This window comes from Bombyx mori, chromosome 12, assembly GCF_030269925.1.
Source record: "Bombyx mori chromosome 12, ASM3026992v2".
In the NCBI taxonomy this organism is placed as follows: domain Eukaryota; kingdom Metazoa; phylum Arthropoda; class Insecta; order Lepidoptera; family Bombycidae; genus Bombyx; species Bombyx mori.
The window spans coordinates 1049331-1073944 of record NC_085118.1 but is presented as its reverse complement, the minus strand read 5'-3'; the positions used below and the strand labels follow the sequence as shown (position 1 = coordinate 1073944).

Genomic DNA, 24614 nt, shown 5'->3' with positions numbered 1-24614 from the left:
CAAACGCGAAGATATTAACAGGTCATGCACACAGGCCGCGTAATGAGAGCACGTTTATAATTAGAAAGCCACATACATACTGAGTTCGAAACATTGTTTATATCAACTTAAAATTTTATTAGCTTACGCTGGCAGCGGGCTTGCGGTTCGAGCGAAATCGGCTGCTATGCATTTTTTTTTCCTACCAAGTTGCTAGCCTTGAGAGGCTATTTCAGCGTAACCTTAACTAGTAGGTGAGCTCACGGGGCTAGAACCTGACGTTGTTGCTAACACGAACCCTAGCAAGAGCAGTGCTTCGCAGAATCTACCACCGGATCGGAAACGCGACCCACTGAGAAGATCCGGCGAGAAACTCAGTGGGCTGCTACTATGTCGTGAATGGGTGTTCGTTGAAAAAATTGGGTTTTATTTTATTTGATTGCCCGCCCCGTTTAGTGTTAAACGGTCACCAGAACCACGATAGCTGACTCTCATCTTGAGACATATACACCGAAGAATAGAAAGGTGTTAAAATAGTTATCTCTAACAGATGAAATGGACGGGTCGTTTGGATCGTTGATCGTTTTGTCCACACGGGTAGGTACCACCGCCCTGCCTATTTCTGCACGAACGACAAAGAGGCACAATCGGTGCCTCTTTGTCGCTCGTTGCGCGCTCTCGCTTGCACTTCAAGCCTTAAATAGAACGCCTCAGAGCGAGGTAACGCCGCATGAGTCAAGTTTTTTCCTGCGTGCAGCCGGCTTCATCAAATTATAAGACGTTTTCACGTCAAAAAAAACATTAAATGCATGAATCAGAAGTGGTCACAGTTATCCATTTTTAGTTAGCCGGCCCATTCGTCAGCAACGTGCACAATAATCACCCAAAAGCTTATATCTTTCAGGAAACCAAACCCGAAAATAGTATGAGCAGGAAAATATTACATTTTCCTTCTAATCATAATACGATTATAACAAAATTAATTAAGAACTCATTCAATTCTATTTATGTATGTTTACTGAACTATTGCCATATGCGAACATCTGGTCAATATTATTAATATAGATTGTGTATATTTAAGATCGGTCTTACCAACATACATAACGGTCTGGCATATCAATGTGCGATGAAATTTACATCGACGATGGTTTTTTTTATTGCTTAGCTGGGTGGGCGAGCTCACAGTCCACCTGATGTTAGGTGGTTACTGGAGCCCATAGACATCTACAACGTAAATGCGCCACCCACCTTGAGATGTAAATTCTAAGGTCTCAGTATAGTTACAACGGCCGCCCCACCCTTCAAACCAAAACGCATAACTGCTTCACGGCAGAAATAGGCAGGGTGGTGGTACCTACCCGCGCGGACTCACAAGAGGTCCTACCACCAGCCTTTCTCAAAATTTATATTTGTATACCAGAAATTGTATATGTAGTGATCCTCTTTAATTCATAACAATTAAATAATACACAAGACCTCGTTAAGTTACTAAGTAATTGCCGTAGCAGTTTTGATGGTTACTGGCATGAATTATAAATTAATTAGATAAAGATCCACCCCTTTTTGAGTGGACCTTTAAAAGTATATAGGGATGAAAGGCTATATGGTTTAAGCGACATTTTATTTAACACGCGACATTTATCTTTGTAATTAATGGTGCGCTTTATTTGGTATTACGATCAACGGTTCGATGTTTTTAATTGAACTTCAACTAAGTTTACTCCATTCAAATAGCTGGAGAAGTTTTTTGTTTTGATATATTTTTTCCAAATTTTAAAATTTTAAATGGGACTCCGGTAATTTTAAAAAAATGTAGCTTTAACAAAACTAGTGGTCTCCCGGTAGTCGAAATTCGACTATAATTAATTGAAATTATAAGTTTAAACTGGTGTTTGTATTGCTGTTAGCGTGGACCTATGTGTTACTTATGACGACGCTTGTAGCAAGTATTGTACTTTTTGACGAAGCATGTTGCTGATAACTCTATTTTGTAATCTGACGAAGCATGTTGCGGATAATAACATGTACTTTTAGGTTAGGAATATTATGTTATTTTTTTTATAATAAATATTAACGTGGGAAAAAAATTATAAAAAAAGTTTGCCGAAAGTTTTAAATGCCCACTTCGCTGGGCATTTAAAATTAACATTATTATTTATTGTCATTATTATTAGGGAATCCAACACTCATATAAATATTAGCCTATCCATTAAGTACATGTATTTTCTACATGGATACCAAGTTTCAAGTCAATCTTCAAGTCAAGATTTAATGTATTTTTTATGCATAATTAAAAAAAATTATATTCTGCACTCCTACTCTATATTCTCTATAAGTGTGGGAAATTTCATACTCCTCCGTCCGCGCAATTTTCGTAATAAGGGATACAAAGTTTTTGCTTCACGTATTAATATTTTATATAGATGTAAGCTTTGTGTTGGACGTTGACGTTGACAGAAACATTAATATTTGGGTATGTATCAGATCAGCATTCAACCATAAGAGGGAGCCACAAGTGGGACAAAGAAAGAAACGTGTTTTTTCTCGATCGGAATAAAGATATATAATTAAAATTCATTAAAACTCTTTGTGAATTAGCTTAATGAAAAAATTTGAATCGTCCTTTTTACTTTTCTATACTAATATTATAAAGAGGAAAGATTTGTTTGTTTGTTTGTTTCGAATAGGCTCCGAAACTACTGGACCGATTTGAAAAATTCTTTTTCCAATAGAAGCCGACATTGTCCCTGATGAACATAGGCTACTTTTTTTAATTTTTTTTTTATATTTTTTTTTGGTTTCATGTGTGTTTTAATGTTTCCGAAGCGAAGCGAGGGCGGGTCGCTAGTATAATAATAAAAGTAAAAAGGACGATTCAAATTTGAATACAAGTATAGTAAAGCATGAACATTTAATTGTCGATTCTCTGTTTTAGATTAGTAGTTATTTCATTACTTGATATTTGTTTTGATATTTGTTAAGTAAAAGGTATCTAATAAATAAAACTCTGATTTTAGATGAATCACATAATGTTTTGCTTGAAGAAGAAATATAATAGATAATCTTATATACAGATAGGCTTTCGCCTCTCGATATGCATTTACTGTACCTGAGGGCTTTGCTGGCTGGTTGCTCGACTATTACCACGCTTGGTGCTCGCGGGGGCGCGGATTGACTCGCCATGTTCTCTAAGGCAACAGGAGGAGGGCCCTCGCCGAACGTGGGATCCGCGAGCGATATGGCCTCAACTGTGGATAGTGCATTGCTAATTATTGTAATTGAATATGCAATTTCGAACAGGGCACATGTCGCATATTTTGTCAAATATGTTTTTTCATATAGTAGTATAAGTTTTGAGGCTTACCTACACCCATTTTATAATAATTTTAGTAATTTTCAATTGCTAATTAACACTAAAATATATCTCAAAAGTTAATATTTTAAATTTTACACTGCTTTAGAAAATAATCAGTTTTTTTCATTTCCTGAAAATTTTACATTTTCAGAGATGTGCCCTTTTCGAAATTGCATATTCAATTGTAATTACTCATTTATTTTTGTAGACAAAAGTACCGCGATATTCATTCGGTGATAGGACTTCGACTTCTCAGCCCGCGACTCACTCGTACTCTTCAACAGAGAACACTTGGAAACTGTATGAAATCTATTGATTCCACTTTTAACAATAATTCTAGACAGTTGTTTTATAAGGAATTCTTGTTCTTCTTCAAACTAGGTTTAAAAAGAATCCCAAGCATGAGACAGCAGCTCCTCGTAGGAGGAGTTATTGTTGATTTCCATAGACATATTTGACCCCCCTCAAGTGGGACAACATAGTTGTCTAACTTTCAAGACCATGTTATACAAAAAAGAGAATTAAGAATACTTACAAACATCATTAATATTCAATTCGTTAGGTTGATTGGGGTCATTTTGTTCTGCAATACCTATCGGTAGACCGGCGTCTGCAAAGCAACAGTAATACGTTTAATATTTGCTAAGGTTTTCACAGAAAACATGTAATGTTTGAAGCGTGAAAAATTATAAACTTAATAAGAAATTAATCTAATAATTGTTTAGTCACGTTGCTACCCAGATATGTTCCTTGTTTTGTCGCTGTCCTTGAGCGACGGTGAGCACATACGATCAAATCGTTTGCCATCAAAAAACCTAAATTTAATTGTTCAAATCAAATCAAATTTTTTTTATTCAACATAAATGAAAGTACTGTTGAACGTCAAAAAGAACTACCGCCAATTAACAAAAACTAGCCTCCGTCCTGAGAAGAACTGGCAAGAAACTCAGCCGGCGTGTCCTTTTTTTTTAAATATTAAAGTTTTTTTATTTAAATATTAGATTTTTTTTAAATATTCATGTTAACGGCGTAGCTACAATCCCGCAACAAGGGCACATTCCAACAAAACACCGTGACATACAATACTTATAGTACATAATCCACATTTAATTATAATTCTGGAGTCTCGCTCTGTCAACAGCTTCATCACCCAATAAACGGGAACTCGCCACTGCTTAGCGGCTGAAATAACCAGGATGGTGGCACCTATCCGTGCGGGCTTTCAATACGCCCTTCCTTTTTTATTTTTTAGATGGGTGGACGAGCTCACAGCCCACCTGGTATTAAGTGGTTACTGGAGCCCATAGACATCCACAACGTAAATGCGCCACCCACCTTGAGATATAAGTTCTAAGGACTCAAGTATAGTTACAACGGCTGCCCGACCTTTCAAACCGAAACACATTACTGCTTCACAGCAGAAATAGGCAGGGTGGTGGTACCCACCCGCGCGGACTCACAAGAAGTCCTACCACCACTAAAAAAAGTAACTCAATTCAAGTAACTGATCAACTTCCTCAAGTAACTCATCAACATCCATCACATTGACGTTATCAACTTTCATCTTCGTTGGACGCAATACAAATAACAGTGGTGGATCGTCAGTAACAAGAACCACAACATTTAGCCCCATAGCACACAATGAATATTTCATTTAAATTATAATAAAATTTTAACAAAAATGAATGACTAATGTAAAAGCATTAATGATGAATGATACCAAAGCAAATATATGCGCGAAAACCGGTAACAATAATAAACCGGTTTAAATTTATTACGTTTCCAAAAACGTCTAATATCGGTTTTGAAACTATTGACCGGTTTCAATGTCGACGGACGTTTAATAAAAAAACGTCAAAATGTAGGTATGTACATAGTTATGTTTATGTAAATTGAACTACTCGAGGCCTAAAAGACAAGAAGTCCAGTTTACTTGTGTACAATTATAATTCAACTATATAATTCAACAACTATTATGTCTATCCGACGCAGTGCTAATTAATTAAATACATTTTTTTACTCAACTGAGAGGATCAATCCTATTTTGCGTTGTCGATTCAAATTTTCTTTATTTATTTATTTATTACTTAGACAGGTGGACGAGCTTACAGTTCACCTGGTGTTAAGTGGTTACCGGAGCCCGTAGACATTTTTTTTACTACTAAGGTCTCAGTATAGTTACGACGGCTGCCCCACCCTCCAAACCGAAACGCATTACTGCTTCACGGCACAAATAGGCAGGGTGGTGGTACCTACCCGTACGGACTCACAAGAGGTCCTACCACCAGTAAACTAACTTCATCGTACCTAACGAGATTAGAGTTGTAGACGAACGTCTATATGTAAGACTGTTCTAACTTTAATCATCTTTCAAAACTTTAGTCTATCTTTAATCAATCTGTAACTTGAGAGTCAAATTGGTTCGAATGAGCCTGATTTTCCTTATTACTGTCGAAAACCGAAAATCGCTCTGCCCCTCTGATAGTAAGTGGATTAACAGTACCGCGTCCGTGACCAAATGGGAAAGACGCCCGTATCGAGTTATGCGATTACAAAAGGACTCCACGTGCTTTAAGTGTAATTCACGATATGGTTCGGCGGCAAATGAAGTCAGGTGAACAGCGAACCTTCCTGAAGGTCTACAGCTCAATAAGCCTTAATACGACGATGTCATATCTGTATGTAATGAATAATCTTTAAGATTTAAAACCTTTACAACTCTTTAATTTTAAAAAAGGTTTTACGTACACGTTTTCACTCACCTGTCTGTGAAGAGAATAGTTCATTTTTGCATAGTATAATAATACCATTTAAAATATTATATTTAAATAGAGATTAACGGGTTTAAATGGTGTTTTCTTATCTTTAGTACAGACTAGCCGTACTCGCCCGTTTGGCTGGGCATTTAAAATTAACATTATTATTTATTTTCATTATTATTATGGAGTCCAACACACATATAAATATTAGCCTATCCATTAAGTACATAATGTGTTTTCAACATGGATACCAAGTTTCAAGTCAATCGGATGCATGGTTCAGTAGTTATAACGGAACATCCGTAAAAACCGTACGTAATATTTTTTTTATTTTATACGGTCAATAAAATCTTATTTAGATTACAGAAAACGCAATCAAGTATTTTATTGTTCATGACTGGAGTATTTAATATCATTATATGTATATGTATATTTAATATTAGTATATAAATATATCATTTTCAGATTCCTATAGTACAAAAGATCCTAGTTCCGTGCCGAATGAAAGCGTGTGATATATCCCTAATTATTAATCTAACTCTACAATATACCAATACGCTAGACTACAAAATTCATTTCGGTGCAAGATCCACAGCAATGAGCTCATCACGTCGCAGTGAAAGCAGGAAAATTCATTTATTATTTGTTCGTGTGTATTATACGCAGGCGTGTGTGAATGTGAGTGTGCTTCTGTGTGTTTTATTGTATGTTTACCGTTGAGTATGTGTGCGCAGATTGTACTACATTAGCATAACGGTCTAAGGCAGGGGTCGGCAATCTGCAGTTCTTTAGTTCCATACGCAAATAATATTTATTTTATAAAAAAATATATTTAAAAATCGTTCTGAATCGACTAACGAGGATTGGGCACCGTTTGTTTCTATCTCTCAGCCCATTATTGTAAGTAAATGTTTGTTTTCATTTTTTACTTAAGTATAATTATCTAACAATACCATATCATAGTATAAAACAAAGTCGCTTTCTCTGTCTGTTCCTATGTATGCTTAAATCTTTAGAACTACGCAACGGATTTTGATGCGGTTTTTTTAATAGATAGAGTGATTAAAGAGGAAGGTTTATATGTATAATAACATCCATTAAATAATGGAGAAATCAATAATAAATTACAGTTTCCGAAGCGCGGGCGGGTCGCGAGTATATAATATATGTAATTTGTTGTAAAAAACACTAGTTATATAATAAATAAATATTTTTCTTATGAATAATTAGATTCGTTATTTTATCAAAAAAATTTTTTTTATGCAAGTACTATTTATTGTTGACAAGAAGATATGTATTTTGTAGCTACATATTTCAAAATTTGAAATTTTGTAAATTGTAATTTTTTGCTTTTGCGACTCAAAAGGTTGCCGACCTCTGGTCTGAGGTAATCGAAATATAAAAAATCTATCAAGTGTTTAATATTTCACTCAAATAGAATAACTTTGTGAACGTCATTTCCGGCCACTGTTTCGGTGCAGTTGTTTCTTTTTGTTGTTGTGCTAATTGGATTAGGTAAATAACATGTTTTTTAAGGTATATTATGACCTAGTCAATAAGACCTTTAAGTCATGTCTTATTTTTATGTATATTCTTATTTTTATGAAAAATGGTAATATGAAGTGAAATGAAATGAAATGAAGATGATTAATTTGAGACATTAATTAGCTGGGATGAAATTAAATGAAATGAGATGAGATGATATGGGATGAAATATAATGTCAGTAAAATGGTGGTCATTTACAGAGATTTTTTCAGTGTACTTTTTGGAGGTTCCCGAGAAGTTACGTCCAGCGACTTTGTTTCATTTTACCACATTTGTGCACTTTCACGGACAGTTCATTAACAGTTAATAGATAAAAACAGTTAATAAAACACCGTTATTACATATTTAAACCTGGAGAAACATTAAATACACAAAACAAAAAATAAATAATAAAATCACACAGCTTCACTCCTCGCGTTCCCGCCAAAAAGTCCTAAATGATATTACCATTTGAAAAATCACAGGTTATATTATGCACAAAGACGCGTCCTATTCAGCCCAAGATACGAGGAATAGTTTTCTTATAACGGTTATGTGGACCTTAACTGAAATCTATTGTAAGTTATGATATATTTTGTTATTCAACCATAACTATAATAAGAAAATATTTTTGAAAGTCGCTCTCAGTTCCGTAATACCAGCCCACATTAAATTTTAATCGGTCTAGTTTATAGGATGTTGAATATAGAGTTGTAAATGATATTACTTTCTTAAGATACAACCTAACATCTCATGTATTATTTTATAATCCATGTCTTTTTAAAATCGTATTTTTTATGTTTTTTATTGCTTAGATAGGTGGACGAGTTCACAGCCCACCTGGTGTTAAGTGGTTACTGGAGCCCATAGACATCGATAACGTAAATGCGCCACCCACCATGAGATATGAGTTCTAAGGTCTCAAGTACAGTTTCAACGGCTGCCCCGCCCTTCAAACCGAAACGCATTACTGCTTCACGGCAGAAATAAGCGGGGTGGTGGTACCTACCCGCGCGGACTCACAAGAGGTCCTACCACCAGTCAACATTATACATTTTAATTTTAACTTTCCTTTATTGAACTACACCAAGCATTTATTTTCATACTCTGTATTGGTTTGTACACTGTGTGACATTAAATCGACAATGATTCGTTTAAAATTTCATTTGTTTTTTCCTTATGACGTAGAAAACTGATGAGGCAACTGCCCTCATTCATAATGTAGCTAGCAGTAACACCAGTAAAACCATTCTATTAAGTAATTGTTGTGTAATTTCTAATGGACTATGAATTGAATGTGAGCAGGTCGACCAACTGCTAGCAGGATGCGTGTTGTCTATTTTATTTTATTTATTTATTAGGCACAAAATACAGATTACAAGCTAATAAGATACACAATTTTAGCTGATGATAGGACCTCTTGTGAGTCCGCACGGGTAGGTAGCACCACCCCTCCTATTTCAGCCGTGAAGCAGTAATGCGTTTCGGTTTGAAGGGTGGGGCAGCCGTTTTAACTATACTGAGACCTTAGAACTTATATCTCAAGATGGGTGGCGCATTTACGTTGTAGACGTATATGGGTTCCAGTAACCACTTAACACCAGGTGGGCTGTGAGCTCGTTTACCTAACAACAAGCAAAAAATCTGACTTGCAAAATAAGCCATGTGCGCACGACTAAACAACTATGGAGTCCGGTAGTCACTTGGTTGTAATGTACCCAGGATGACAGTCTGTATATTGTCCGACCTCCTGAAAGTCCTAAAGGCGACCTCTGCGACCTACAATGACGACTTACAACTGTTCTGAACTAATGTATTCCTGGGGGATGTATAAGATCAAATATGTATCCACAGTCCCAGTGTTTTAGGTTGGTATATTATGGTGGTTCAACATCTATTAAAATTAAAATTAAAATAAAGCAGTTTTTAAATTACATACTTAATGACAGTGAATCCGTGTTGTACACCTGTATTAGTACATTATTGAGTACTATATGAAATTTTATCGATAATGATTTAATGACATTCAATGATAAAATGTATATTTAATTATGATTAATAATAATCATTTCGATGATGATGATGATGAACCATAATCTTTAACACCATCATTGATGGTGGTAAAGATTATAAAATATATCATTTAATTTAATTAAAACAGCAAAATAAATAAAAATGTTTAATGCGTTGCTTACTTCTTCAATGAAGAAAGAGTAACAGTCAACGTGCAATGAAAATAAAACCTACAAAATTCAAGAAATTTGCGTAATCACCTTTTTTTTCCCTACATAGGCTGGTAGCCTTAGCGGGCTATGCCAGCGTAACCAAGCGAGTAGTTAAGCTCACGGAGCTCTAACCTGCTTGAGTGCTTCGCAGAATCTAACCCACCAGATCGGAAACGCGACCCACTGAGAAGATCCGGCGAGAAACTCATTGGGCTGTGCTGGTGGGTTAATTTTCTTGCTCGCTTGCGACAGGTTCGACGAGAACGGTGACCGGTGCTTGAGGTACCTAAAAGCACCGTTGGTGGATCGGGAGGATTCGAAATGACGTGTCCACTTCCTCGTTTAATAGGACTCCCTATAAAGTCGTTTTTACGTACGCGCTTATGTTTTTTTATTTATTTAGAAGACGAAATTACAAAATTTGTCCACTTAAATATCATGACACATGCGTTGATATGTTTTTTTTTCTTTGGCTTTTTGGCACACGCGAGTTTTTGTGGTTCCGTCTGCTCTTTGAATCAATTTCAATCGAGAGTTCAGTTTAATATATTTTTTCGTAAACGGGAAGAGAAGCTCGTTATGGCGTACGCTCAAATACAACTAACCTCGAATGTAATTTTTTTAATTTTTATTACTTAGATGGGCGGACGAGCTTACAACCCACCTGGTGCTAAGTGGTTACTGGAGGAGCCCATAGACATCTACTACGTAAATGAGCCACCCACCTTGAGATATAAGTTCTAAGGTCTCAAGTATAGTTACAACGGCTGCCAAACCCTTCAAACCGAAACGCATTACTGCTTCACGGCGGAAATAGGCAGGGTGGTCGTACCTACCCGTGTGGACTCACAACTCCAGTAACCACTTAACTTAATAAATAATTTAAAAAAACTAGATTCACCGAGCGAGTAGGTGAGCTCACGGGGCTCTAACCTGTGGACGTTGCTAACACTAGCCTTAGCCAGAGCAGTGCCTCGCAGAATCTACCACCGGATCGGAAACGCTACCCACTGAGAAGATCCGTCGAGAAATTCAGTGGGCTGTGTCTGGGGGTTAATTTACTAGCCGAGCTCTAGCTCTTCGAATAGGAACGCATGACTGACGCAGAAAAACGTTAGTGATATTGGCGCATTGTAAGACAGCTAGAATAGATACCAAACGTCCTGCGAGTTTGTGCCGCAAAACAGTCAGGCTTTCCGATTTCAAGGTTCGGACAACCATGATACAATACAATTGAAACATCACCTTCGCGTCTCAAGGTGGCTGGGGCTATTCACGTGTAAGTGTCACCAGCCGTGAGTTCATTCACCTCTAAATAAAAGCAGTTTCAATCTGAAGCATATGGTCTAACAACAAACCCCATGGCAATTATTTTTTCCTACCTAAGCTGATAGCCTTGAGAGGCTATTTCAGTGTAACCTTAACTAGTAGGTGAGCTCACGAGGCCCAAACCGGAGTGATGCTAACACTGACCCTAGCAAGAGCAGTGCTTCGCAGAATCTATCCCCACCGGATCGGAAACGCGATCCACTGAGAAGATCCGGCGAGAAACTCAGTGGGCTGTCTCTATGGTCTAATTCGCTCGTCGAGCCCTTCGTCGCAAGCGACAGGTTCGACGAGGACGGTGACGTTAATGGATCGGGAAATATGACTAAAGAAGAAGTACTAGCACCACAAAACTGTTTTATTTCTGAGCAATCGTGAGTTCGACTTTCAAAGATAGAATTGGCGGAGACCATTTTTGTGATTCTTGCATCGGTAATCCTCAATGCTGAGGGTCGTGGCCTCCTCTAATAACTCTCTCTAGATTATCCGGCCGGCCAAACGGCCGCCTGGTGTAGTGGTGAGTGACATGGTGACTACACAAGGGGGTCGCGGGTTCGAATCCCGCCAAAGGAAGATATTTTGGATGATAAATATAAAATGTATTTTCCAAAGTTATGGATGTCTATTAAATATATGTATGTGCACAATAAAAAATTTACATTTATTTCCGTTATCTGGTACCTGTAACACAAGTTCTTCACGAACTTAGCACGGGACCAGTTAACGTGGCGTGATTGTTAGTAAATATTTATTTATTATTTATTTAATGTACCCCGGGTGTGAGTTCGATTCGCAGTCAGCATCCTGCACCACTCTTGCCTATCCTCGGCTGTGTGGATAGCAACAAACAAACAATCAAGACAAATGGCGACATTCAATTTATGGTATGTAAGAGCTTTTATTTAAAAAAAAAAACAATTGGCTAATTGAGTGGCGTCTGTAATAATCGCGAGTTTCTAAAGTTATTACTCGAAGTACATAATATACTTATCCCATATTATAATATTAATATTTTTATAAATTTAATCGTTTCCTTCATCACAATACGAAACTATAATAATTTACATTGCTGTCATGTTATTGAATATATTATCGATATAGATATGGTATACTATGTTTGGTATGTCTGTCTTTATACGTTCAGTATTAATTATATATTAAAATATCTAATGTAAGGATGGCGGATTTTTGTTACCAACGGGTTTTTTTTCCCTTGTAGGCAGACGAGCATACGGCCCACTTGATGGTGAGTGGTTACCGTCGCCCATGGACTTCAGCAATGCCAGGGGCAGAGCCAAGCCGCTGCCTACCGCTTAATACTCTCCACAAGCCTCGTTTAAAGAAGGACATGTCATAGCGCTCGGGAAACACCGTGGAGGGGAGCTCATTCCATAGCCGGATGGAACGTGGTCAGTTTATTTTTAACAGGCTTTTATTAGGCATGTACAATGTTTATTAATATGGTTGGTTTATGACGGAGTCTTTCAACCTCGTTTATACAGACTTCAAGACGTTCGTTTAACTTGAAAATTTGTACGCGCATCAAGGACCGATGACAATAAAAATAAGTTTATAATTTCGCTCTAATACCTAATTAGTATTTTTTTTTATTGCTTAGATGGGTGGACGAGCTCACAGCCCACCTAGCGTTAAGAGGTTATTGAAGCCCATAGACATCTACAACGTAAATGCGCCACCCACTTTGAGATATATGTTCTAAGGTCTCAAGTATAGTTACAACGGCTCCACCCTTCAAACCGAAACGCATTACTGCTTCACGACAGAAACAGACGGGGCGGTGGTGGTACCTACCCGTGTGGACTCACAAGAGGTCCTACCAACAGTAATTACTTACGCAAATTATAATTTTTGCGAGTTTGCTTTTTATTACACGATGTTATTCCTTCACCGCCGAAGTCAATCGTGAACATTTGTTAAGTGCGTATTCGATTAGAAAAATTGGTACCCGCCTGCGGCATTCGAACATCGGTGCATCGCTAGATACGAATGCACCGGGCGTCTTATCCTTTAGGCCACGACGACTTCGAATATAAATAGGATAGTATAGTATAAATAGGATAAAAGAAAGTTCACTCATCATTTATTAGTAACATTTAATTATAGGTATGAAAATAAATAAAGAGCCAGCCCTACACCACCGCGCCGCCCACGTTCTCACTAAACTAACTATATCTGAACTAGGCCGTTTTTTTTATAAGGCAATAATAATTATTATTCACACAACTTATTTACTTGTTCTTGGTCGTATTAAATCCAACAATACAGAGTTGAACTAAATGTCGAGTATATTTACTTTACCTAGGTAAAAATATTCGGCATTTTACTAACCAGCAACTGTAAGGTGTATTGGACATTTATAAAGAAAAGTTAAGTCCAAAATTCGCCTCCATAATTTGTCTATATCGAGGGGTGAAAACGCTATTCGGTTTAAGCGACCTTTCGCTTAATACGCGATTTTTTTTGTAATTAAAGGCGCGTTTTAATTAATGTTTTTAATTGAACTTCAATTAAGCTTGAACTACCTGAAGAAGTTTTTTGTTACGATATTTTTTCCTAATTTTGAACTTTAAATTTCTCTCCTATAAAGTTGCAAAAATGTCGCTTAAACCAATTACTCCCCCCATCACCCCTCGATTTGTTTTTCTTCGGATTTATTTGTTCTTTAGAAGGTAAATAATTTCAATAAGGTAAGGAAGGTAAATAAGTTAGCAGCAACGTCAGGTTTGAGCCCCGTGAGATCACCTACTAGTTCGGTGAATCTGGAATAACCCCTCGAGGTTACTAGAATAGGTAGAAAAAAAATACATGCTTTAGTTGACAATATATAGCTTTGGTTTTTTTTATTTCTCCAAAATGTCAATAATTAAAAAAAAGATGTGATATATAAAATTAATCTAGATATTAAGGTGTCAATTATTCAATAGGGAACACTAGTTAATTTAAATAAACAAAAACACAGTGTACGATAGGGCCTTATCATTATTAGCGTTTCAACAGACTGTACGTAGAATGTTTCAATTTGTTTTGCACAGCTTGGTGTTTGTAAACAACTGCACTATGCACACATGAATACAAATCAACATAGTCATAATTGAAACCGGTTCACGATAATGAAATTATAACTTCTGCGTACAATAAAAATTATTACAGCGTCGTTTTTTTATGGACTAACACACTCTACCTTGTACCCTTCAAACTGAGATGCATGACTTATTAAAAATGCTGTATGCATCAGAAAATGGAGGATCACAACACGGCCGTCGTCACCTGCTGATTAAGTTTTATTTCATGAAACTGTTTTATTTCAAAGCTTTATTTCATGAAATTGTAAAAAGTTCGCTAAAGCCTTGTTCGGACTAGGCGAGTATTTTAGTCGAGTACCGAGTAATTTAGTAGCTAAATGTGTCTGAGCACCAAAAATTTAGTCGAGTAGGTTATTAAATAATTTAGTCAAGTCACTCCATTTTGTTCTATTTTTAAGTAGCGAGTAGTTTAGTCACTAAATTACTCGGTACTCGACTAAAATACTCGCCTATTCCGAACAAGGCTTAACCGCGTGCTAAACCTCAGCCAAATAGCAGCTACAACGCATATCATATGTGGCTAATATATTATTTAATGCTCATGTTTCGATGATTCAGTAACAATCAATTGTCATCGATTAGCAGCCAATCGCCGTTGCTGAAATCGGCATCAAATTATTTTGGCGCTCAATGACGTGAAAGGTTACAAGGTAATGAAGTCAGGTCATCAGGTGGGCCGTATGCTCGTCTGCCTACAGGGGCAATAAAAAAACAAGTTGCATTGAATCGCGTTTTATAGGATACTAGCGACCCGCCCTCGCTTCGCTTCGGAAACATTAAAACACACATGAAACCAAAAAAAAAAATAAAAAAAAAATAAAAAAAAGTAGCCTATGTTCATCAGGGACAATGTCGGCTTCTAATGGAAAAAGAATTTTTCAAATCGGTCCAGTAGTTTCGGAGCCTATTCGAAACAAACAAACAAACAAATCTTTCCTCTTTATAATATTAGTATAGATGTTTCGATTTGCACGGCGAGCACTGTAAGGTGTTCACGTCAAATTAGCATACTGCGAAGCCATCCGATTATAAGCTAGCTATACTGGTTACTGTTTAAAAGAGAGGGGCGAACACGAATGACTATCGAAAAAGTATTCGTATCGCTATCGAGAAAAAATGTATGGGATTTAAACAGCGCTCCTACCGTCCGTAAAAAGAATGAATGAATGAAAGAATGAATTTTCTTACTTTCGTTTCGCAATCAAATCGTCACGTTCACTAATAGTCGAGAACATGAAAATTGTTTTGACATACGGTAACGTAAATTTCGCAGGCTGGCTATTGAGTACGACCATCTAATGCAGGGGCTCCCAAACTTATTTTGTCTACTGCCCACTTTGAGAATATTTTTTTTTCTTCTTATAAACCACTATAGCGAGAGCACAGTCAGTGTTTAAGAGTCCACCTAGGTGAAATTACAAATCGCCTCCCAAGCCTCTACACAACGCCCCCCTTTAGGCCTGCAGCGCCCACAAGAGGATGTTATCGCCCACTTTGAGAAAGGCTGATATAATGTAATGAACCGTTTTCGTATCATCATTCATCGATACTTTTATATTACGAATACGATAGATTTTCGTGCTTGACATACAGGACACAGTGCAGGATACTGCAATCGACGTAATTTTGCATTGTTTTCACTTTCAAATATTTATAAATATACACAACTTATACAATTTAAAAACTTCTTGTTTAAATTTAGTTATCACTACATAGTATAAAACAAAGTCGCTTTCTCTGTCCCTATATCTGTCTGTTCCTATGTATGCTTAAATCTTTAAAACTACGCAACGGATTTTGATGCGGTTTTTTTTAATAGATAGAGTGCTTGAAGAGGAAGGTTTATATGTATAATAACATCCATTAAATAATGGAGAAATCAATAATAAATTACAGTTTCCGAAGCGAAGCGAGGGCGGGTCGCTAGTATCTAATAAATAATAGTTTAAATAAATTAACAAAATACGCTTTTATAGAAAATCCAACTAAAAAATAGAAAATAAATTTTAATAAATTTGAATTAAAAATAGTGTAAGAAAAAATGATTTTATTGTAAAAAAAAAGCGTGGGGTGCTTTTCAGAATATTATCAAAATAACCCTTCTACTCATATCTGTTCATAAAATATTTATAACTACTGATACCACGTTTTTTTATAGGGCGGTGCGACACGATAAACTTCTTATCGTCGCCCCCTCAATTACATAACCGACTTAGACGACGGGGCAACGCACAGCCGCCTAGCCGCCGTCGCCCTAAGCACATGCTGTCGGATCCCTCAAATCAACTCTCCAAGCACCGGTCACCGTTCTCGGCGAACTCATCGAAATAGTTCGATGAGCAATTTAGCCCTTAGAACACAACCCAAAAGTTTATCGCCTTCATGTTCTCAACGGGTCGAGATTCCGATGTGGTGGTAGATTCAGCGAAACACTGTTCTTTCTAGGGCTAGTATTTGTAAGTCCTCCCAGGTCGAGCCCCGTGAACTCACCTAATATCAGCTGTTGATTTTAGGTAGTTTGTCTCGTCGATCATAATTGGACCGGGTCCAATATCGTTATATCACTAAGCCGCCGTTACTCACGCGTCACTGTAATTATTTCGTCTTTTTATTTAGAATTATGACAAAACATTAAATAAAAAATACTTCCCTAATACCCATTCTTTGCTTTTATAATTTATTTTATATAAAATAAATAACCGGGAACTAGTCTTGCACAACCATCCGGCCCCAGCTTAGGATTCCTTGTGTTGATGTACAACCAGACTGATATATGTTGAAATGTATACTTTTATACATAATAATCACCCAGAGACAAAGTCGTAAGAAGTCGTTAGGGTCGTAAAACTGCAAAAATGATTTAGCATCTGAAAGTTTAATTATTTAGGATATGGCGGTAGGCAGTCGCGTCAACGTTCGCATGTGTTAGCGACTCATGCACACTGCTCGGCTGCTTTTAGAGGTCGCTTTTGTTACTTGATCTCAAAATATTGGAACAATATTTACCCAGCAACAAGACCACTGAGTTCTTTTAAAGCATATTAAAAATGTATCTTCTGAATACACAAATAAAATTCGAAAATATCAATTGTAACTATTCTTTTTTTTTTTATTGCTTTATTTTATTATTTATTAATTTTTTAAATTAATTTATTATTTTTTATTCCATCCCATAATTGTGTATTGGGGATTGTAATTTAACATAATAAGCTATGTTTTACAAATGTATGTTGTTCTACTTTACTATTCCAATTACTAATATGTAGTTTAAAATAATTCATTACTGTTACTGTTGTCTCTTTTCGCAATGTTTTTTTTATTGTTGTTGTAAGTACTTGATTTTAGGGTATTAAGTATACCTACTTAATATTACGTTTGAAAAAAAATGCTACACTCAAATAATGATTTATTGTTCTGATGCTGACCAGAGCTGCCTAAGGGCCATTGCTCAACCGGTAATATTTTCCAAGCCTCTATGTTTTTCTTTTATTTATTTTTAACTAGCTACCCTACCGACGAGTCATCGATTCAATTAAATGTTTTTTTATTATAAAAATTTAGTCTGTAAAATTATCGGGAATGAATTTAATATGTTTATGTTTACAATTTTTTTTTATTTTTATTGTCTGATTGGCACAACCTTTTTTCCCTTTAGTGCGGAGTTTGAGTTACATCTGTTATTTAGATTAAATACAGTACTATTTTTAGTTATATCTAACGTGTATTGCTAGTTGCATTATGAACAAAAATATCGAAAAGTGTTTGTCTTAAATTTTACATCGCCAATGGAATTTTGTGTTAGGAGTCATTGAAAATGTTACAGATGGCTTATGGCGAATCAAAATTTTCAAAAACACGTGCTCATGAATGACACAAGCCGTTCAAAAGCGGTCGAGATGTGGTAGAAAATTTGCCTCTCTCTAGTAGGTCATGAACATCTGCAATTCACGTTAACATCGCGTGGTGGCGATCCTCGGCAGTAAGGTAACGATGAAGAAGAGGTGAGCTGATATCAGATGAAATAGCTTCCCCAGTAAAATTGTGGTTCCATTTCTCCAGTGTGCGTAATTAAAAAATTTCAATCGGTTAATAAGTCACTATAATCACAAGTTTGAACCTGAGAAATGATTAAAATAAAACAATTTACATAACACGACTCCTCGTGCTAATGTTGTTCCTTAACCATTGATAATTGAAGTAATTATCAATAACTTTGAGTCCAAACAGTGATACCGCTAAACAACAATAACATAAACTTTGCTTTTATCAAACATAAAACAGAGTATTATTTATTATTTTTTAAATATTATGGACTGACGTTTCAGAAACATATAAGTTATAAAATATAGCATGAAAAAGATAAAATAATTACGATTAGGTATCAGATTTGTTGAAAACACTTACATTAATTTTCACTATCAAATGGAACTACTGGCTTGGTGACTCATTATCAATTAATCTATTAATTGTGGCAATCATTCAAATCGTTACTTTTAACTTCACTGTTTATCAAATCAAGGTATTTATTTAATTCGTCTATTGTTCATTTTTCATCGATATCACGTGCCGATTTTTTAGAATTATGTACTTACATTCAGGGCGATATTACGAAGTAGTAGTGAAGATGTCTAAGGGACTTCGGTAACCGCTTAACACCGGGTGACTGGTCTGCCCACCTAACGGAACTATTATGCAAGAAATTGTTTGTTTGCAAAGGTAGAATTTGTATTTTTGTGTGTTTAGAATCTGTAACACGATAAAAACAAAAAAAATCTAATAGAAGACAGCACTAAAATCGTCTTTTTTTTTTTGTCAGTTGAATTCGCCGGACTGCCGCCCTCCAATGGAGGGTGGGGCATGTCCGAGTCGAACCGACTAAAACCTCCTGTCGCTCAACAACCAGCATCCAAGCCTCGCATGAAACGAACTCATGAAAAGGCAAAGGGGGGAAAGTGAAGCTTTTTGTGCGGAGCACATCGCTCCCATCACCCTCACCCTCGGAACGCCGGACCGGCGGTCGTCGGCGCCACGACCACCAGCCCTCTCGGCCGGCAGGCTATCCGAAGCCCGCCTTTCGAAATCGTCTTGCAGTAGTGATGGTCTAACTGAAAAAGGCTGCAGTAGAATTTTTAAAAACAGATCCTCGTAAATTATATAACGGTTCCAGTTTCCAATGTGCAGATAAAATGAAATCAGTAGAAACAATTTACGCTAATGATAGGTAGGGACGTATCAATGTTATCGTGTATTTTACAAACTATAGGATGCATCGATGCGCTGTAATACGATACTACATATTGTATTCCTCGGTTTATCGTGTACTGTAATATTTGTTGCTAACATCATCGAAATCGGTTTATTATATAAAATATAATATTTATATACATATATATATATATTTTTTTTTTCATTGCATAGATGGGTGGACGAGCTCACAGCCCACCTGGTGTTAAGTGGTTACCGGAGCCCATAGACATACACAACGCAAATGCGCCACCCACCAAACCGAAATGCATTACTGCTTCACGGCAGAAATAGGCAGGGTGGTGGTACCTACCCGCGCGGACTCACAAGAGGTCCTACCACCAGTAATAACGCAAATTATAATTTTGCGTGTTTTATTTTTATTACACCATGTTATTCTTTCACCGTGGAAGTCAATCGTGAACATTTGTTGAGTACGTATTTCACACACATTCGTATTTCACAAAAAATTGTACTCGCCTGCGGGATTCGAACACCGGTGCATCGGTCAACACGAATGCACCGGACGTCTTATCCTTTAGGCCACGACGACTTCAAATTGGTAAGCAATAGAAATTTTATGTAGCGCATTATGTCATATTACGATGCATTTAAATAACGCGACTATTGCTTGTTAACATGAAATTAAAACATTTTTTAGCAGGGGGAAAACCCAAATTTTCCTTGTAAGTTGTCTCCACCTCAGTCCTCTATGAACTATAGGTGGGACAGAAAGATATCTATTATTTATATCGAATAAAAATTAATATTAAAATAATTCAGAATAATATACTACGAAAACTATACTGAACTACTATTCGAAAAATCTCTGGTCGTCTGTCGTAATATAATTTATTACCTACTAAGACAACAATATTGAACATAGTCCAGTATGTAACTGATATACTTATTTCGATATAAAGGGAAAATAGTGGTTTTTAATTTTAACCAAAACAGGGCGCGAGACACGCAAACGCTGTTAAAATCAACCGTGACCTTCGTTTGCCCGTCATAGCTAAGAAAAAGTTATAATTAACTTAATTCTGAAATTATATTCAAATTGATAACAGGTTTTAGCTCTGTAATTTTTTACCCACTACGGTCGCAAATTCAACATTCAGCGAGTTCCAAATTATAAAAGTCTTACCTACATAAAAAAAAAATGTGTGTGTGTGTGTGCAAGTCACACATGGTAGAAGTGAAACTTATGAAATATACGAATAATCGCAAGGGTCAACCACTCCGCAGTGCAATGGAGTAGCCGCACCCCGGGGGAACCGCCTGCATGATCACGGGATCCTGACGCCAGGTAGGTATGATTTAGCAAGAGAAATACGAGAACGTCTATCAGCTGTGTAACATCTCGTCACCACGATTCAGGAATTGTTGAATTTACGTGCAGCGACATCTGTTGATAACAAACTAAATAGAAATAAAATAAACATGGCGCGTAACGGAAGAAATTAAGATGGCGCGTAACCGAAAAACATTACATACGTTTTTTCCTCCCTACGTCGATAAAGAAGTTTCACTTCAAAAAATTGTTGTATATTTTTTTGTACAACCGCGACTGTCGTTACTAGGCGTCCTAAACACGTTCTCATATCTATATAAATAAACGAAAAGCGAATTGGTCTTCAATAGCGGTCCACGGTTGGACACGAGCCTAACCTAAGGAACGCCACAATAACCAATCCTGCACCGCCTGCATCCAGAGAATTCCCCCAACCTTCAACTGCCGACCGACGCTGCGTCTACCGAATTACCTAAACACAATTCATAGTGAATTCCGATTGGATTTCTAGGGAAAGTGGTGTCATCCTTTAGAAAACGAATGAATGATATTGGCTAAGTTGTCGTTGTCTCTTTGGAAAAACTGAAGGTTGCGTCTTAGCAATTACGAATTTGTCATGACGAATAACTACCAAAACTAAATACTAAACAATGGGACGGTCTGTCCGTCTGTCAAAGCAATTAGTCAGACTATTCCGAATAGATCAAATTAGGAAGATAGGTATATTCCATAAACCCTTACGCAGAAATGTATCACAATACCGTAATCAATAGGATGAGATTAAAATATACCCGTTATTATCTTTTCAGCAACTAACTGAAAACATATAATTAAATCGGGTAAAAAACTGAATTGCGCCAACGAAATTTACAAGGTAAACTACCAAACAAAATGGACCAGTAAAAGATTGGAACGTGTCCCTAATAGTTACACGTGTAAAATGCTTCATCTATTATAAGATTTATAGATAGCCTGAATAAATCTATTTCACCAAAAGGTGCACTTTTGCATGATCGATTCCAACGTAAGGAAAACAAAGTTGCTTTGGACTATGCAATAATTTTATCGTGGATGTTAGTTATTTTGGTTAGTTAGGATAGACGAGATCACTGCTCATGCCACCATAACGTCATTGGCGACTATTATTATATACATATATGTATATACTTATAAGGCATAAAATGATTCTCATTCTCAACTACCCTCCAAATTGGACAACCTAATTGTTTCGCGGCAGTATTAGGCTAAAAGTTTAAAAATTAGTGAGTTCGATGTTGTCATCCTATCTAGTGAAAAAATAACGACATTTAGTAAGAAAAATAGGTTCTCGACGTATTGTTATTATAATATACTGATACCGAGAAAAAGTAGCTAGGTCACGATTGATATAAGAACAACGAACCTAATGTGAACTTCATAAAATGTTTTACAAATTTATTTTATCTATACATATAAATAAAATTGGAGTGTCTGTTTGTAATATTGAAATAACTGCTTTTTACTACATGCATAGAAATATATATACGGGAAATACACCAAAATAACATTTTTTACAATTTTTGTCTGTCTGTCTGTCTGTTTGTTCCGGCTAATCTCTGGAACGGCTGGACCGATTTTGACGGGACTTTCACTGATAGGTAGCTGATGATATAAAGAGTAACTTAGGCTACTTTTTTTAGACTAGCTTCGCCCCGCGGCTTCACTAACATCGCGGGACTCAGCTATCAATAATAAAATTTAATGTTTCCGAAGCGAAGCGAGGGCAGGTCGTTAGTCAATAATAAAATTTAATGTTTCCGAAGCGAAGCCAGGGCGGGTCGCTAGTCTTAATTAAATAAAGAAACTTATCCGGATACAGTGCATAATAAAATAATTTTTCGTTTTTTTCACCCCATTTCTATATCCCTTCAGCAGCAGTGTAATAAAAATCAAACACGCAAAATTATAATTTCCGTAGTTACTGATGGTAGGACCCAGCATGAGTCCGCATGGGTAGGTACCACCATCCCGCCTATTTCTGCCGTGAAGCAGTAATGTGTTTCGGTTTGAAGGGTGGGGCAGCCGTTGTAACTATACTTGAGACCTTAGAACTTATATCTCAAGGTGGGTAGCGGCATTTACATTTACTGTGGCTCTAGTAACCACTTAACACCAGGTGGACTGTGACCTCGTCTTTTTTTTTTTTTTTTTTTATTGCCTTTGTAGGCAGACGGGCATACGGCCCACCTGATGGTGAGTGGTTACCGTCGCCCATGGACTTCAGCAATGCCAGGGGCAGAGCCAAGCCGCTGCCTACCGCTTAATACTCTCCATAAGCCTCGTTTGAAGAAGGACATGTCATAGCGCTCGGGAAACACCGTGGAGGGGAGCTCATTCCATAGCCGGATGGTACGTGGCAAAAAAGATCTCTGGAAACGCACTGTGGATGACCGCAGTGGCTCCAGGTAGTATGGATGAACTCTACTCCGGTGGCGGGCGGTGCGATGGTAAAAACGAGATGCTGGTATCATCTCGAACAATTCCTCAGAGCACTCCCCATGGAACATACGGTACAAAATACAGAGGGAACCGAAGTCCCTCCGTCTACCTATCTAAGCAATAAAAAAAGAGTGCCTACAGAAATCACATCGATATCTGTTGAGTACTTACTGGTACTGTGTTGTGTACCCGTTCGGCTTGATCCACGGTTCTCACTTTTTTTTTAAACCCTTGTTTCAACCTTTGTTTATGATTGAGGGATTACTGGTTGCCCGGAGGCCTTTCCAGTTTCACCAGGACATGTGGGCGAGCAAGGGCTCAGCCAGGAGGGGTGGGATTTGCTAACAGCCACCGGAGCACCTCCAAAGGAAACCTAACGACTCAAGAGTAACTGTTTCGCGAATGAATCTACTACCGGATCGGAATCGCGACCCGTTGAGAAGATCCGGCGAGAATCTCACCGGGCTGATGTTTAGGTTAGGTTGCACGTCGAACTCTTTGTCGAATTCGACGAGTATGGTTACCGGTTATTTTAGCCGCCAAACAATAAAGTTTCGTTTTAAATTAAAGACATCCGTCACAGCACTTGAGGCTCCCTATTCCTGCTCTAGTAACCAAGAAATAAAATGTATTTTGAGATTATGTTCTTGATATAGTATGGTGATATCTTAGTTGTAGTTAGTTAAAGGTTACATACGTAATGGTGTATTTCAGAAAAACAAACAAGATGCCTCATTAAAATTGGTAGAGGAAATAGTGCCGATCCGCACCGGAGAAAAAGTTACCTAGATTGGCAACATTGAAGAAAGCTTTAAGCGTTTTCCTAAAGGCTCTCTAAGTTATTATTTATACGAGTATTAAAGATGTGTCTTTGTGTATGTGTATGACTGTCTGTTGTGTATGTGTGCAATATAGCAACTTTTCCATGTTCGAGAGATTGCGGTTTTGTTATGTACATACATATATTTATCTCATATCGGAAACCGGAAGATTGATGGTCTTAATTATCGAAGAGGAGGGTCGGGTGTACTAAATCTATTTTTAATGAAATACTTACTTCATTTTGATACTTTGTTGAAGAGCATTTGTACCGTACGAACCGTCATTGTACATTTAAATAAGTTTCTTAGTACAAATTTTATCGCGGCTTGAGGGGAAAATCATTGTTTCCTTCCTTAAAGAGGCTTTAAGTAGACCTTTTTAATATACAATCGTATGAAAACCGAGAAAATATCGAGATAAGTTCTTTCTAGAGTCGCATGGTTTGTGGCAAAGGGATCTGAACGCAGTAGACCCAGGTTAGAAGAATTAACTTGCATTTGCAA

At 37.0% G+C, this 24614-nt stretch overlaps 1 protein-coding gene across 5 annotated transcripts in view; it reads right to left on the bottom strand.

Moving 5' to 3' along the window:
• Dorsal (embryonic polarity protein dorsal) overlaps window positions 1–24614 on the bottom strand; it is a 56802-nt gene that overhangs the window by 21861 nt on the left and 10327 nt on the right. For all 5 annotated transcript variants that reach the window (XM_038014263.2, XM_038014266.2, XM_038014264.2 and 2 more), the window contains 2 exon segments: window positions 3870–3944; window positions 3089–3227 (listed from right to left, as the gene is read on the bottom strand). In XM_038014263.2, coding sequence (XP_037870191.1) covers window positions 3089–3227; window positions 3870–3944 — 214 coding nt within the window.